The sequence below is a fragment of the Gavia stellata genome, chromosome 11 (genome assembly GCF_030936135.1).
Source record: "Gavia stellata isolate bGavSte3 chromosome 11, bGavSte3.hap2, whole genome shotgun sequence".
Lineage (NCBI taxonomy): Eukaryota > Metazoa > Chordata > Aves > Gaviiformes > Gaviidae > Gavia > Gavia stellata.
In genome coordinates, this window is record NC_082604.1 from 27,659,036 (window position 1) to 27,676,910 (window position 17,875).

General features: G+C 42.1%; 1 protein-coding gene across 1 annotated transcript; it reads left to right on the plus strand.

The window, feature by feature from the left end:
* The first annotated feature begins 271 nt into the window (after positions 1-271).
* Positions 272-532, plus strand: SPTSSB (serine palmitoyltransferase small subunit B). The gene has a single exon (XM_009809597.1). The coding sequence runs from the start codon at positions 290-292 to the stop codon at positions 530-532; it is 243 nt and encodes an 80-aa protein (XP_009807899.1). The 5' UTR covers positions 272-289.
* The last annotated feature ends 17,343 nt before the right edge of the window (positions 533-17,875 follow it).

A 17,875-nucleotide genomic window follows, 5' to 3' on the forward strand; every position in this document is an offset into this window, starting at 1 on the left:
CATAATCAGAACGTAGGAATTGAGAGTGCCCAACAGATACAGCTTCAGTAACTGCAAGCAGCAGTTGCTAAAGATTGTTTTCCTCTGCTCCAGGGCAGCAGAAGCTGGTGATGGCACCGATGCGTTATTTCTGTTTAAACTTTATTTTATGTAACAATTACACGTGGTATCAAACTTGAAATGATGGTCACTGCACCATTTTTTTAGTTCCAGGTCTTTCTTTCCACTGCAGCTGTAATCCAGACTTCTCTATCGTTACAGGTCATCTCAAAATCACTGAAAGCTGAAGATGGATATTAAGCATGTGAAGGACTATATCTATTGGCTGTACTACCAGTACCTACTGATCACCTGCAGCTACGTGCTGGAGCCCTGGGAGCAGTCTATGTTCCACACCATCACCGTGAGTGTTTTCGCTATGGTGGTGTACACGGCTTACGTCTTCGTCCCCATCCACGTCCGCCTGGCTTTTGAGTTCTTCTCCCAGATATTCGGAGGCCAGCCCGAAAGCACGGTTTCCATCGTGAACTGAACTCGCCTGAGTCGTGATTAGCAGCTCTTGCAACTTGTGAAATGCAATGCCTTCTTCAATTTTGTCTATTTATTCTGAAGCAGTTTTGCAGTTATGAAAATACCATTTTCTCTTACAAAACATGGCTTGCTTAATTACCATAGCTGAAAACCAGAATAATGCACTGACTACTAGCTGCACAGTCCCTGTTAAATGAAACACAGGCCAGGTCTTGCTGTGTGATAATGACACACATCAGCTGGAATGCCACGTTTACCTAATATTCAACTGGCTCCCACTTTCATCACCCTAATTTAAGCACACCGGCATGTATGAAACAGCAAAGACTGTTTATGATGGCTGTGAGGAGGGGTACTACACTCATTATACACAAAGAAGTTCAGCCAACAGAGTGCAGTGGCAAAACACACCATGCCTTCGTTGACCCAGGTTAGAGAATACGAGATGAGTATAATACAGCATGATTTGAGTACTAATACCCAGCTGGTTATTGACTTCTGGTTTTTAATGGATGGGAGAGGAAATTAGAAGAGAAAGTAATAGAAGTATGAACTTCAATCCAACTTTTTGCATCTAAGTTGCCGCATCTGAGTTTAGATGGTCTAAGATAGTAAAAAAACCCATACTATAGGTAATCTTGCAGTTTACTGAAAATGACAGAAAAAAAGAGAACTGGCTCTGTTTCAGTGCACTCCTGCTACCTTTGATAAAAACCGAGACATCTTTTCTTTCTGCTCCCATTCACCAACAAGCAAAGTGCATGTCTGCACCAGAGGAAGAAGATCCAGAAAATAGAGTGGAAGTAATATTTTAATAACTGCAGGGAAGTCTGAGTGCTTAAAGAGATCTTCTTTATAAAGAAGAAACGAGATTTATTATAATTGCCTGTAGGGAGTTTCTTGAACAATGGAAGGTTTGTTTGGTTTTCACTCTACACCGAAATCAAATGTCAATGCCAAATCATAAGGTATAGCTACACAGTGCATGTATCTAACAGCTGATGCTACTGTTAGTAGAAATGAGAGGTGCAAAATGTAAATAGCTTTCAAATTATGTTTGCACAGTTATAGGATTAAAAAAAACCCCTTAACTTCTTTATCAAGCTGCAGTGGGGTCCTGCATGCTTAAAAGAACACTGTTTGGAAAATAAGACATGTTTTGAAGGTTGAGCAGATCTGAACATGTGTATGCAGTTTTTTCAGAAAAAAATAAAATTTTATTCTTCAGAAACAACATATCCGTGCATGACTCGGCTCCTCCTGTATTTTCTATTTGTTCATAAATACCCTGGATGTGTGTGGCCCAGGCTGACACCATGGCAGACAGACTATTCTGTTGTGAATGTTTTGGGGCAAGGTTTCAGAGCCCCTTAAAGGGATCCGTGTGCAGACTGCCATGTTCATCCTCATTAGTGCTCTACTCCAAGACCTCTCCTCTCTCTGGTGGTGGGGGAGGGAAAAAAAAAAGAAAAAAACCCAAAAAACGAGAAACTTCATTGAAGATCCTGCTCCGCAGACCTGTTCACAAGGTCCTGAAGGCAACTCTTGGAGATGCACAGGTCTCCTGCTTGTCAGAGGCCACGTTCATCATACCATACTTGCTAGTTGTGTTCAGGCTCTGGCTCACACCGGAGCCACTTGTTCCTATTTCCAATACAAGCAGATCATGGATGTGCCTGAATTCTCTTGCAGAGAGCCACTGATGTGCTTCCAATTAAGGAAACAAATACCTATATGTGCTGGTGGCACAACAATTGAGTGGTTTGGGCTCAAATGGGAGCCAAAGGCTTAGCTGTTGTATCAGTTTAATCACAGTTGTTAACCTGCAGATATGACGTACCAAGCTGTAGTCGTGCTTACAGTAATAAACAGAGCATTGGAGGAGATGAAAAATGTCAAGTACCTGTGAAAATTTCTATGAAAGCACTCTATAAAATAGAATAAAAGTAACAACCCAAATGTTAGAGGTGAAAAAATTAAAATATTTACCTAGCAAGTTGGTGCTTGAACCAAAAATACTTCCCAATGTCCTATCCTCAAAAGATTCTACTTTTTAACTAGATAACGTGATGATGTAAATGCCATGGCATCTCCTCATCAATCCTGTTTCCAGTAACATCCTATTTTTTAATTTCTCAAAAAGGTTATTTGTTCCCAATGGCATCAAACACAACTGACCTGCTTTTAGGAGTACGAGGAAAAACACTTTCTTATAGGTTTGTGAAGGACGGGTCTCATATCTCAAGGAGCACACACCCCGATGTAATGTTGCTATTTAAACATTTAACTTAAAGCAAACAGAACAAGCAAACGGCTTTGTTCAGGAAGAGGGAATTTCCACTAACCTCTTATGGTGGGATCGCTGTAAAGCACTTCTCTTCCTTATTATTCCTGTTATCTTTGTTTAGCTTTGCAGGAGGTGCTCGGAAGATGGAGGAAAACAGCAGCAGTTTCTCTTTGGGAGGGTCCCTGAAGCCTTACTCAAGTGAAAACACTTCTTTTGTGTGCGTTCTTCAGCTTCTTTACTAAATTTTAAAGGTTTTGGGCAAGAGGTGTTCACCAGGAAGGAAAGAGACAGCTGAAAATAACCTCTCTCTGCTAAAAAGCCTTTTGAGATTTTTCCAACCCTTTTCACTTCTCCTTTCTACTAGAAAAGCTGAAATAACTCTAGCTACTTAATATTCAAAATTAGTGGGGTCCAGCAGAAGATTTCAAAGCATTTTTGGCACACAGCAGTGAACAGAAACATTTTTTCCCCTGCTGAAAGAGAGAGGAGGGGGGACACAGCTTAGGAAACTCTGCTCCAGTTTTGAAATCCTCTTCCCTGTAGATGAAGCCATTCATACATGATAGAAAGAGGTTTTAATCAGATTACATTGGCACATTAACGTGGAAGCACCCTTTGCTGTAATAGCAACAAGCCACAGGAGGAGGGTCGCATTTCGGAGAGCTGCCTGTAACACAAGCAGACGGCTCAGCATGTACAGCATACGGGCAACAACTCCGTTGTGAAGAGTATAGTGTCGGGCTCTTTATAAAACACCTTGGCAGGGCACTCTTTGCTCCTGCTTCATTATTACTCCATGTTAATTGTAGTTAATTGCTCCATTATTACCCTATGCTAATTGTAGTTCAGGCTGAGCAGCTGGAATTTTTTACACCAAAAAAAGCAAATGAAAGGACTATGTTAGGAGTAAACAGAACCAATAATCCAACAGTGATAAATGAAACAAAAGCAGAAAGGGAGATGAACCAGTTCCAGTTGCATTCACCCTGAAAGTACAAATGCATCATTAAATTAAGCGCTGGGAAATTTTTGAGCTCAGCTGGCCAACACCATACTTCCCTGGTTTAAAATTCATTTTCTTAATTTCATTTCATCAAAGCTAGCATTTATCCTGACGTAAAGGTTTCCTGGCCAATTTCATGGATCACCTCCCAAATCCATTACCATGAGCAACTACATGTGCACATGTCCAGATCGTGAACCTCCAGAAGCTTCTTCCTGAAACCCCTCCAGGCAGCCTTCACCTGAGACTATTAAAAACTGCTTCCCAGGGACCTTTTCCTTAGCGGTGGTCTTGCACAGAAAACAGGGATCAGCATCGCCACCAGTGACTCTGCACATCTAGCAGCCTTATTTCTAAATTATTTTGGTGCACTCCTTTTATCACATGAATTAAAATGCACAGCTTGAAATAGGGTAGCGGCAGTTTATAGCTCGGAGGGTCGGCAGTGGGATACAGACGTCTCTGATGATCAGCTGCCAACTAAACTCCGCTTACACGAGCACTGACTAAATGTAGTGCTAACTTATTTCAAGTGTGATATTCCCCATTCTTTTCATACCCCAGAGAGCCTTACAGTGGCTCCTGCCTGACTGCTTACTCAACAGAAGAAAGAGAAAGCTCTATTTCCATCCTTTCTCTTGATCTTTCCAGAAAAGACCAGCAAAATAGCCCAAGACGGTTGGTGGGGAAGTGCTGCCATTGCCTATCCTACACATCTTCAGGGCATCTGGGTTCAAACCAGTCACTTGTAGAGACAGGTCATCATCTGGGTGTCCAATTTCATCTGCATGGAATTCCCTGAAAAACGAGACCCCATGTTTATGAAGTTTTGAAATCTTAAGGACGTTCAAGTACAATTTTTTTTTCTGAAGTTTTATTACTGCTGTTATTTGGCCAGAATTTAAGATTCTTGCTTTGGATGCAAACTCAGTGAAAAAAGTAAAGGTTTTTTTTTTCACTTACAATGATTCATAGTTATGGTTAAAGGTAAAAAGGCCCTAAAGTTTTTATCAAGTGAAAAAAGTCATTAACGTATTTTAAATAATCATTTTTATAAAGGCCCTGTTTTAGACAAACTTTCCAAAACAGGAAACAGATATCATCAATCAACAGCATGCAAAAACTACAATGCGTGAGAAATGTGCCTCCACAGAGATACCTCTTTGAAACTTGCCTGCAAATAAAAATGGTACGTAAAGGGAAATCACTCTGATCTCCATGGTAGGAAGTTTCTGCTGCACTACTGCGAAGGACAGATGTTGTCCTGGTCTTCTTGTACACGCAGAATTAGCCCTGCCCAGCACGCACACAGTTCATGCCGAGGAGGACTGTGAATACAATGCGTTGTGTCTGTCTCCCTCCCTTCACCTCTTGCCAAGGCAATGCTCCATTTCCAGAGTTTAATTTCCCTAATTACTTGGAAGCTAGGAAAAAAAAATCTCTATTTAAGCCATCGTAAAAATACAGCAGGGTGTAGTAACAGTCAGCAGAGCTGTATGAAGTGGAAATCACACTTGCGCAGCACCAGAATGCGTTTGCCGAAATCGGGCCGATTCTCGCAGATGGATTACTGCACCCTGGGGCGGAGATGTGGACAAGTGGCGGCGTGCCAAGCTGAGCATTTGAAAATTAAAGCAGAAAAGGCTAATTTTCAAATTCAGTATTACTGAACTTGTAAGAACTTTCTCATAATCACACAAAATTATCAATATCCAATGTTGCATCAAAGCAGTGCTGCCCTCCTGCAGTGCGCGAGTCGGCCCCTACCCAAGTGATTTTAATTATTCACTCCTAAAATACCAAACCACAGCTGTATCAGCAAGTTACTGATATCCTATCACAAACTGCTTTTTGCATGGAGCCCGTTTCTCTCTGTTTGGTAACTTCAGATATCTTCTTAGCCAAGATAAGATAACAATTCATTTATCTGGACTCCCTGTGTGCATCTAGGTATTGCCAACAGCAGAATTTAGTGATAAACCCTGACAAAGATAGCCACTCCTCTCCTTTCGGGAGTACTGGTTACCTTCTTCAGGGACAAGAGAGCATGTGGCTTTTAAGACAGCGGGGGAGATCAGCTTCTTGTTTCTCCCTGCCCCACAGCCCCGCCAGCAGCAATTGCCAGTCCCCTACGGAGCTGCGGCTGCACTTGACCACACTCTCTGGCAAGTGAATTTCGCTGCTGTTGCCCCAGATGGGATTAAGGGTTGGCTGAGCAGTGAGCGACCGTTGTTTCACACCTCTCATGCTCTGAAGAAGTTTCTGCTGCAGACATTGATTCCCAGAAGAGGAGGAAAACAGAGCTGCAAGACCAGCATCTGCCACACTGCATGAAAAAGGACACACCGTTTTGTCCTACCATCCCAGTGAGAGTCCCACATCCTCTCCTACTGAACTTCCAAAACCAGGTGAGTTCCTCATTGTTTCCGGAAAGATACTGGGATGGTCTATCAGACGAAGGGGATACAAAATCACAATTAAAAACCAAATCTATCTGTTTTGCCAGCTAAATTACTTGGTGTTTCTTAGCCTCATTTGGATATCAGCACTTCCCTCCAAGCCAAGCCTGATCAGAAACTGAAAAACTGGTGAGTCAGTAGAAAAGCTAGACTTCTTCTAAAGTACAGATCATGAGCTCCTACAGCCGCAGCAAACTTCACCCAACATGCAGTCCTGCTGCGAAATCGTTGCAGTCAAGCGAATCAAGGGAGTTGAAATTATCAAAACGTTCTGGTAAAATAAACTATCTTAAATCTCAGGAAACTAAAAATTCAGTGTAGTACCGGTGTTTGCCAGCTGACAAAGGAGGTCAGGTGCCTGTAACATTCCTGAGGTCCTCCGAACATTGGATCTGAGCACACAGCGATGGCACAGAGCTCACCCCACGACTCCAGCGAGGGAGCTCCAACAGCAACAGCCAGAATGAAACAGGCTCCTCTTTATTCTCTTTCCTTATAAACAAGAAAGAAAATTCAGTCTGAACTAAATGAAGACATGTTGGTTCAAAGCATGATCAATTTTGTCCTTAATATATTTATTTCTTAGAGTAAGCAATATTTTGCCTGAATTTGAGAAGTCCAGGTTATGAAAATATCTCCAGGCAACTTATATGGAAACTCCCTAGCTGTATGGCTATGATTCACTGGTGGAGGTAAGAATTAAGTCTGAGAGTTCACACTTGTCATCATTGGTGTCTGCTCCACCCTTATTTCAGAAGCTGCTTTCAGTAGTTGCTACATCAGGACAGCTAAGAGCTGATAAACTCTGCTGATTCTGGTGTTTCAGCACAGTCGGCCCCAAAGTGGGGCTGTCCTGGAGTTGTTACCAGGATAACTGAGGCCTCCTCTACATTGGGATAAGAAGCTCCGAGCTAGAAATAGGCTGTAGAAATTACTTCATGTGGCCTAAGATAAGCTATAGCCCCCTCAATTACCAAAAGCTAGGTTCAGTGAAATTAAGAAGAGGCATGTGTAGTCTTTGCATCAAAATACGTATCCTACTGCTGAGACATGCTCAGGCAAGAGAAAAAAGCCAAGAACCAGGAGAAAGAAGAGTGTGGAAATATCTACACGATGGAGAATAGGGTAAATCTAGCAAATCTGTGTGGAAAAAATCAGATTCTGCTTTGTTTACCAAGACTGAGCAAAGAAGGAGGAGGGAAGGAAACGAAGGTAAATTGTGGCAGCATCAGGAATAGACGTAATGTCAGCTAAGGTGCTGTTTCAGTTATTTTTTCTGACAGCTCCTATCTTTGCTTCATAATCATGAGTAGATCAGAAATATCTCATTATTTCAAGGTCATATTCAAGGATGAGTTACATGCCATGAATCTTTACGAGCTTTAGATATACAAAAAAATGAACAGGAAGAGCAAATGCAGGTAAAATACATCTCAAGGAGTACTTGACATAAAACAACTGAAGCCAAGCTCAGAATAAAGCATTCTAACATCGGAGAGGGCCATAATAGGATTGCGGCAATGTAATTAAAAGACGGAGCGTCAAGGCACAGCAAACGGCCTCACCCATCAGGCTGGCAGAGGAAAGAGCTTGTATCAGTTCTTTGCATTCTCCACAGCCGCAAATTGCACAACGAGAGAAGCCTGGTAGCTCATGTACACTAATTATCTGCCAAATGCACAGAGATTTGAGTGATTTATGAAGTAACAGCTGGAAAAAAAGATGGTGCAAACCGAGCAGACGCATCCAACTTCATACATCCTGGTGCCTTGCCCAGAGGAAGTATAGGACATACCCAATATTTCACTCAAGATAAGTAATACTCAGATCCCAAGAAGCCCTCTCCACATCACAGATGAATACTTTTTACTTCCCTTTCCAGTATTTCCCCTCATATGAGAATAAAAGGCACAACTTGATGAAATCAAGTCGAATTAGACCACTGTCAAGGTGCGCGTACCTACATCTAGCGCTGTGCTCAGCTGCCCGTGCTGTCTCACACATGGTGTGGAGAAACATCAAGAAATGCTAAGTGCTTCCTGTATTAAAGCCTTTCACATCTGGCTGGATGTGACTCATCTGCTACCCAATAATCTGAGTATTTTGGTATCGAGAAGGTCTTCCTATCACAGATATATTTCGGTGGCACCAAAATACCTCAAAGCCCGATACCCAGTTTGATATCAGCTTTGTATTCAGAATTACTGTGCCCTCTCAAATCCACTCCATCCAAACCTTGTTACAAGAACACTGAGCTTGGGCACTGAAATAAGCATCTCATTGCAACAGCCCTGGGTATGTGGCCTCTTTTTCCCAAGAAATCTTCAATAACAAAACTAGCATCATTGAGGTCATCCTTTATATAAACGCATATACTCCTAAATAAATCATGAGCTGCAAGCATTCATAGCAGCTTTGGAAGTTTCCACTCACAAAGAGCAGTCTACAGTCACTGCTTTTACATTAAAAGTCTATCACACATAGAGTAAGTTCCAGTTTTGCAATTTTATAGCTGTGTAATACCTGCACAGACATCTTTTAATAGCGATGTGTCAGATCTCCATGTCGTGCATGTGCCAGCAAGACGGGAGCGGTGGAAAGAAAAATTCAACCCACTAAAATTGCAACACCTCTTCCTGAGAATTTATCTTGATGAATAATTATAAAATGCATATACCATCACAGAGGACTGTCGCAAGCAAAAAAAAAAAAAAAAGAAGAAAGAGCTAACTGCCATTACATTTACCAAACCTGCTACTTCAGCAATGTCCTAGGTTACCATTGGTATGATACTTAATGCTAAAATGCTCAAGTGGTCTGGCAGACCCCTGGGTGGGCAAAGCGACCCTGTTCTCCTCCTTCCGTGTTTTCCCCTCCTGACTGTTTATGAAATTTTCATTTATCAGTCCACACTCTCTGGCACAAATGACCTACAATCATGCAGATTAGTTCTCACATTCTTTCTGCCCTGGGCCCCTTTGAATTGGAGTATTTTGCAGTCCAACCCCACCTCAGAGGACTAACCCAGTGATACAAGGTTGGCACAGTGACTGCTGGAACATTACCATTGCTTACTGAAGAAGGCATCAAGCCTGGACAAAAGCAAAGCCACTCAACGCGTGTTCTCTCCTCTGCCGTGCTCCGGAGAAGGCAAGCAGACCTCAGGCTGCTCCAGCCTGGTGCAAGGCAACTCACCCAGTGCTGTAGTTTTATATCACTTTCCTTTCCTACCCTTTCCAGTTGGCTCCACATGGCCACCTTGCAAAGTTGGATCATTGTTTCCATTTGTTTTACCTCCTATTTCCACCAACAAAGTCTCCTTTCCTTACTCCTCCCCTGTAAACTATCCATCTTTGGCTCTTCCATCCACGTCAAAATACATAACTTCTGCTTCCACCATACTTCTGCCTGCTGTTTCTACCCTCAAAAGCGGTGATGGAAGGAGGAGGAGCAGTGCACATCCCAGGCAAAGGACAAGGGATACAGGTTTGTTTCTAGAGCAAGCTCACTGAACTGTTTTTTGGCTTTTTCTCTGCTTGGTTTTGTCTCCAGCCAGCTGGAGTGAAGCAAGTCTAGGAAATGTCAACACCATCCATAATTTTATGTAGAGGTTTTTAACAAACGCAAAATATTTTTATCTGCATATTGCTATTCTCATATTCTCTCATAAGAGAACTCAAAGTGCCAATATCTGAAAACATAAATTCTACAAAAGTATATTCATTTTACCGATGCCAATGTACAGACTTCACACTGGTGTGGACCCCCTCCAGGCAACTCCAATCCTCTCAGCGCAACCCACCCTCTCACTGGATTTCCTAATGGGATGAGATGTTTTTAGCTGAGACACGGAAGATTACAAAAGGCAACTGGAAAGCAAACAGCTACTGTACAATAGTCTCTAAGATGCCTATCATGTTCTGATGAGCAAATATTTACCTTTTTAAAACAATTATTTCTTAGTCTGAGGTTCAGGTCTAGTACATCCTGGTACAGGTAACAAACATACCAGTACTAAAGCAACACTTCCTGGCTCCTGTCCATGCTTCTGCTTAAAATGACATCTTTGCCATGGCTGTTCCCCAACCCAGGTAAAGAAGGCTGAACCGAGTAACAAGACCCGTCACTAGCTTTTACACTAAAAAAGAAAAATTGTAATAAAAGCAATTGCTAAGTTGAACAGATCTGTGGGAATTGGCTGTACTTTCTGTGCAGGTTCTCATGGACAGACAGGCAGGTACTGCTGCCACACTAAAACTGCCACCCCTCTTTAAAAGAGGAACACTTTGCAGTCTCAGCAGAATAGCTAAGTATTAAAAAGCAATGGAGCAATTACCAATGAGAGTTTTTCTGACAATATAGCATGTTGATAAGACAGCGTAAAGGCTGAGCTGCTGAAGTTGTCCTGATAATAAAATAAAAGCTTTGGGTTTTGTGGTTATCAAGAAACAGTAAGCTTTGATGTTTGATGAACACAAAATGGGTGATGGGAGCTGCTGAAGAACAGAAGTTAGCACAAGGAGGATTTTCCCTTGTAATACCCAGAAGAAGATCCTATTTCATGAATCTAGGCTGTCTCCTTGTTCAAGTAGCTCGACTCAAGTAACTTTATGGTTTGGGTTATTTTGGTTTTTAAAGGCTACTAGGAAAACTTTGTCTGTTGCTAACCCCATGACAGGCATAGCAGTGATTCTTAAAAGGCTCCAGGAGTTTGGAAAGCAGAGAATGCCTTTCAGTGCAAAATTGCTGCATGCATGCACTGTGCCTCTGACTGCAGCAGCAGGACAAGGTTTGCACAACACCAGCACCTATGCTTCTGGCACACTGAGCATCCAGCTACTCCCAGCTGCTTCAGCACATAGCAAGACTGAGAATGATCCCCCTCTGCTGACAAACGGCGGCATCGACCCATTACTCTGTGGTACCGCTTGCACAGCCTGCGGCTAAGCTGCTGCTCTTTCACAGAATCACAGAAACATTAAGGTTGGAAAAGACCTGTAAGATCATCAAGTCCAACCACCACCCCAACCCCACCATGCCCACTAAACCATGTCCCACAGTGCCACGTCCACACGTTCCTTGAACACCTCCAGGGATGGTGACTCCACCACCTCCCTGGGCAGCCTCTGCCAGTGCTTCACCACTCTCTCAGGAAAGACATTTTTCCTAATATCCAGCCTGAACCTCCCCTGGTGCAACTTGAGACCATTTCCTCTTGTCCTGTCGCTTGTCACTTGGGAGAAGAGACCAACACCCCCCTCCCCACAACCCCCTTTCAGGCAGTTGTAGAGAGCGATGAGGTCTCCCCTCAGCCTCCTCCTCTCCAGACTGAACACCCCCAGCTCCCTCAGCCGCTCCTCAGCAGACTTGTGCTCCAGACCCCTCACCAGCTCCGTCGCCCTTCTCTGGACATGCTCCAGCATTATTCAAGAAGTATGCCCTGCACGGCATCAAATGTCTTATATGTAAGCTTCATGCAACACATTACCTAGTTAAAAGGAAACTAAACCACAGATATATGTGCTGCGTCAAAGCTCATTAAAGCTTGATGATGCAACGTACAAGTTTTATCTATTGATCAGCTGAAAGTGGAGGATCACAATATGCTGATCTCTGTTGCAAAGCTATCTTAAAGAAGTTTCTTTTCAGCTTTCTTTGTTCCTGCCTCTGAAGTTCAGCAGCAACAATGTTTGCAGCTCATACTATAAATCGGATTGCTAATTGGATTCCTCACAAGGAACTGAAGAAATAGGCAAGAACTGGGAAATAATTGGAGCATTATCCCACTAAATTTACTGCAGACTATCTCACAGAAAGCAGCCCCTGGAAGTGTCGTGTCTCAATGGAATTAGCTAATGTTATTCCTCCCATTCATATCGCTCCTTGAGACCACAGAAGACAAATTGAAACAGCAATACCCCTGCCGAAGCACAGCTCTGCATGCACTGCATTGTTAAAATTATTAGTTTGCAACTTTCACAGCTGCAATTGATAAAAGGCAACGAAAGCCCTTCCTTCCGAAAGGAACAGGCCACATGGCAAGGTCTGATTAAAACTTTAGCTGGGGGGTTAGATGAATCTGTGGCTGCTAATGTAAAGCCACAGGAGAAACAGCAGAGAAGAGCAATCATCCACGAAGGGGATGTGAGGACATCCCTCCTGGGGCTCATAACCCAGGAGGAGCGGTGCCTGCAGAGGCAGGCAGGAGCCCCTGCTGCATATGGGGTGAAGATACCTCCTGGTCAGCAAAGCGGCTGCCTGGTCCCAGTGGGGAGCAACATCCTGACTCGTACTAAATTTGGAGGCTGGGAGTTACCACCCCACACGCAGGCGAGGCACAATCTGTTCCTGCGCAAGAATACCTCCTCCAGCTTCAAGAACAGCTGGCATGGTGAGCTGCTGCCTCCACCTTGCATCCTTAAACAGCTCACTTGGCCACCACCATACCTTTATTTCCCCACTCTGAGCACTGACTATGCTTCTGTTATTTGTCTGCTCTCTAAATTTGTCTGCTCTACTTAATTCCTCCAAATTATTACTTGATGCAATAGGAAGAAGAGTAAAATTGCCAGGAATGTATGCACGTTCAGGAGCTTGGTAACTAAAAGTACAGACTAGGTGTCACCACAATCCTCTTAAAAACTAAATTTGGCATCAGTAAAGACCATAGAGGTGTTTCACTGTTATTATTCAATCCTTCCCATGTATCCATCTGAATGTTAGTATACTTCCACAGTTAAATGAGGGTATTTTTGTTAATTTGTGACTTGGTGGTGATGAATGTCCTAGAAGCTGTGCACACTGCTCTGAATCCCAAATTTATTTTACGTTTAGTATTTAAAAAAAAAAAAAAAGTGTAAAACACTGTATTTGCTTTTGTTCTTAAATTCTAAAGAGTTTTACATTTAAATTAATACAGCTAATGAAAACAGTAGCCCAGACCAGAACAAAACCTCTTTGTTGGAAGGTCAGGGCAGCTCCAACTGGACAAGAGGTCCCAGGAGCTCCTCTGGTAGCTTCGCTGCCTCCTTTCCTGGATCCAGTTTACGTGAGGGAATAGTGACCTCAGGTGTCTGTTAAATTAATCACAGGAATAGCTTTCCCACGAATTTATCGTTCTATGCTTCTTCTATTTATTGAAGTTTCTACTGCAAATGAAGCTGCTGTGAGCCAGCTGTTCCGGCCAGCAAACCTCCACAAACGCTGTCCTGACTTTTCTTGCCTCGGCACTCGAGCTTTCATGCAAACTATGTACAGCTATTTACTCAAAGGCCCAGCCATCCACATATAAGAATGAGAGCAAACCTATGTTAAAACTGTTTTTAAATGGTGTGCTTGCTTTCCTTACATATCACACAGATCCTTTTAATGCTGCAACTTCAGTATTGCTTGGTAGCTCAGAGACTAAGCAGTACTTCTAAAGATGAGATATAAAATCTATTGCAAATCTTAGGATAAACTCATCTTGACTTGCATATGAGGTCAGTGTCATTCATATAACTCAAATGTCAGTGTGCACATCGGTTAAATATTTGGATAGCCTGCTGAATAGAAATGAAACATAATACAGCATAAGATGAAGTAGTGTGGTTATGGTAACGGATTATATAGACCCTAAAGAATATAACAGTATGAGCAGAAAACTAATATATAACTTAATATTTAATAGTCATTGAAAACAGCTGAGCAAAAGATTAGAAATCAGTGCAAACTGATATGCTTTTCACTTGGAGTAAGATTCAACCAGATGTCTAAATTCACCAAACAGCTAATTGCTAGCAAAAACTATTGGCTCTTTTCTGCTGAGATTTCTGCTGGCTTAGTGATGTGAACTCAGTGGCAAGGACCATTCCTGGTGCAAAGGAAAGGATCAGGATTTTCCCCAAGGGTCAGCAATATGTAAAAAAAATTATTTTTCACTAACAGCCATTCACACCTTCAGCAACTGTACCCATCCAAAAAAGCTCTTCCTCTATACTGTCTCCATTTCTACAAATCATTCTGATGACTGGTTTCTGGATTAATGGGATTAAAAATAATGTTCGTTGAAATATATGTGCCTCTTGGAAGAAATGAATCAGGGTAAAATGACACTTAGAAAACTTGCTACAGCTGTTGATAGTGATAAAATTAATGGAAGAGTGAAAAGGTTCATTCTAGGACGTAATAAAGTATACAGAGTGATAACTGAATTAATTATACAACTGCTTTAATTATCAGACAGTTCTACAAATGAGATGTGTGTACTGTACACACTGTCAATTAATAAATTCCATATTTCTATATGATGCTTTTTATACATATTTTAATTCATATTTTCTGGTTCTGTAACTGGAATTAGAAAAAAATTAGTTATTTAAAACCTCACTCTACAACCCTTGTCTGTGGCCTCAACCTTTGGAGGAACTATATAGACAGGTTTCAAAACAGACCTGCACAAAGACAGGATGCACAGTACAGAGAAGCTTGTAGGATGCAGGCCACTGAGGAGCAGGGCCTTTTGCCTACCCTTTTGTGACTACTGCAGCATTCAGACTGATGCCACGATAATGTGGCATGTTCTTCCCCGCTTGAACAAGTGAGCTCTGCACAGACACAGATGCAGAGGATTATCAAGTACACACTTTTCATACTGAGTATTTATTTCCCAGACACTGTCATCCTAGCCCGTAAATCCAAACTGACAAAAGTGACAAAACATTTAAATAACTCTACTTCCCCAAATTCTGCGAAGAAAAAATGTAAAATAAAAACTTATGCATACTGCTTGCCATGCTTCTGACCTTAGGGAATCCTAAGGAGTGATCAACAACTCCATGCAACCAGTCATACATTGAAATGCCAATACAGTTTTAGACAGCAGCAGTCACAGACGGGGGAACAACATTTTTCACCCTCACCCTTTCCACTCTCCATCATTAGTACTAGAGTGGCTGCTGGTAGAGACCTGACAGCTTTATCACCCAAGCTGCCAGAATTTACAAAGCCGCCTTTAAATTCACAGCGGTGCCTGTACACAATCTTATAACTCCCGCAGCTCCTGGGTGAAAAGGGAAATTAAATGGAGCTGTGAAAACTGAAATGTCCTGACGAGTTACCATCTTGCGCTTTAGATAACAGCTCCAGAGACATTTGCAGGGAAAGAAAAAAACACTCAAAGCCTCAGCCCACATTAGAAGTGTAATTCCTGTAGGGTTTTTTCCAGGAAGGTAAGCAGTTATTGCCACTTTCTTAATTCTGTCTTATATATGCCATTAAGCAGTGCATGGCTGTTTCACTGAGAATGAATGAGAATGAAGCCAAGAGGACACATGCAGCAGCACATCCAGACTGGGTTGAAATCCAGCCCCCCACCTTTCTCTGGCCTGTTTAAAACAGCAGCTGGGCACATTCATAGATAATTTCCCGCCTTGTGTTTCCTCCAGTCATTTATACCAGGCCACAGCTGAACACTCCTGAACCCAATTTTTCTGTTTCCACACTACAGTTTTATATTGACTGCTACAAGCATGACTGCCCAACGCACGTACAAAACAGTGAAGAATCACACAAATGTACTTATGCACTGTTTTCTTCCAACCCAGGACCTCCTTCTGTGTCCCTCGTACAGTCCATTTGCAGCTGGTAGGGCAGTGAGGAGATGGCGTGTCTGGTTTTGAAGGCACACCAAGCCTGTCAGATAGCCTGCACAGCTCCTTTGAATCTGGCTGCAGTATCAGTAAGACAGTAACTAGCGTACAATGGCAAAAATACATGGCAATCTTCCCAAATGTAGCATATTAATTTAAAAGACCAATCTGGACCACCACAGATCAAGCTGATGCGGCTCGACAGGGCTGAAAAATAAACACATGTCCATCATTTTTTCTACAGGCACTACCATAGACATGTGGTGATCGCATGCTCAGAAGAAATCGATAGCCTACGGGATTAATACTCACACCTATGCAAATCCGACCCTCTCTTAAATGATTTGCAGTATAAATGATTTTCCAAGATGTCAGATCTCTGGCTAGTGCCAGCCGATAGCAAGTAAGGTCTTACCCATAAGCCCATTCCTAAAAATGCCACCGATTTAGAAGAAGTATCATCCATCTCGACAACTACAATACTACTGGCTTTTCTTTGAATACTGGATCTTCACTAGGAAGAGATGGTGAAATCTTTCGGTCCACATCACACCGATGCGGACCAAAGTGCATGTAATAAGTTCTGAAATCCAGGCCTACCATTGCTAAAGTTCTCAGGGAATTATGTGGTCTGCTTTTTATCTTGTTTATTGTGTACAAAGGTGTAAAATCTTTCAGAAGTGGTGTTAAGACTGTAACAATACTCTGACAGTTTAAAACATACAAATTTTACTTGGATGGGTGGAAGCCACAGGGCAAAAAGAGCTTGCAGAGGCAATACAAAGTACCTTGGTGACTACAAAGAACATAGAGCTGATTTTAACTGGCAGTAGATGGTGGCTGTGCCTTTTGCTGAGGTAGGGTTTAGTATATCAGCACCGAAATAAGGTGGAGGAAACTGCAGTTGAAAATAAACCTGCAGTGGAAACATTTAAAGTATTATTAGGATCATATTCTCCTCCCGCTGACTTCACAGAAGATCTGGTTCCCATAAATGACAAGCTTTGTCCTAACCCTCTTGCAACGTTAGACTCGCCAAGTGACAGTCTGGAATTTACCTGGAATTTACAGAAAGTGTATTATTTCATAAATCAGCGAAATCAAAGATTGAGTGATTCATCAGGGCTTGAAAGTAAAAACTATAGAATACCCACTGTACAGCAGGGGTTCTGAAGAGTACAGAAATGAAACTTCAGTGCAGGGAAACTCTTCTTTTTTATCTTTTTTTTGCTTTTTCCTTTTTTTTTTTTTTTTTAATAATATGGTCCACCGTAAGTCTCCAGAGAGGTCTGCAAAGAAACTTAATTTTAAAGGAGCAGAAGTGAGTACCAGCCTGTGAACGCAAGCAGCCCATCAAAGAAAAATGTGCCAAAGAAGAAAAACAAAGTCAGACAGCTCAACAGCCTGTGATTTTCAGTCCCCAAAGCAACTCTAAAGCAACCAAAACAACTCGTCCTTTCCATCAGGATATTACCGTATTAAAGAAACCACACATGTGTTGATGCAATTCAGCTCTACTTTTCTCCATTGTAACTGTAAACCTGCAGAAAACAAATGCTGACCCACAAACATACCTTAATATCATGATAATTCCCCAAGGATCTCTTCTCCAAAGGGAATGGTTGGTTACGGTACACCACGAATGGAATCTAACCCAAATGGATTGTACCAACTCCTTCTTCTAAACCAAAGTATTATGTAACTCTTAATTAATGAATTACGAAAGCATAGTTGACAACAATCTCACTATAAGGTTTTTTTCAGCTTTGTGGGTAAGCTGTATTAGCAATGAACCCAGGAAGAAAGGTATTCGTTGTTCTGCTGTTCTCCCCTGGGGAAGCTCAAAGCCTCCTTCTGAAGGGGAAGGAACAATCCTTCAGAGAAGGTGATGCGTGGAGCAGAGAGGAGAAACTTGGTGCTGTTAACTTGGTGCCAGGCTTGGATATTTGGTATTTAAGTTATACTT

What these genes read in the sequence shown, in the direction of transcription:
- SPTSSB (XM_009809597.1), top strand. Translation starts at nt 290, where the DNA reads ATGGATATTAAGCATGTGAAGGACTATATCTATTGGCTGTACTACCAG.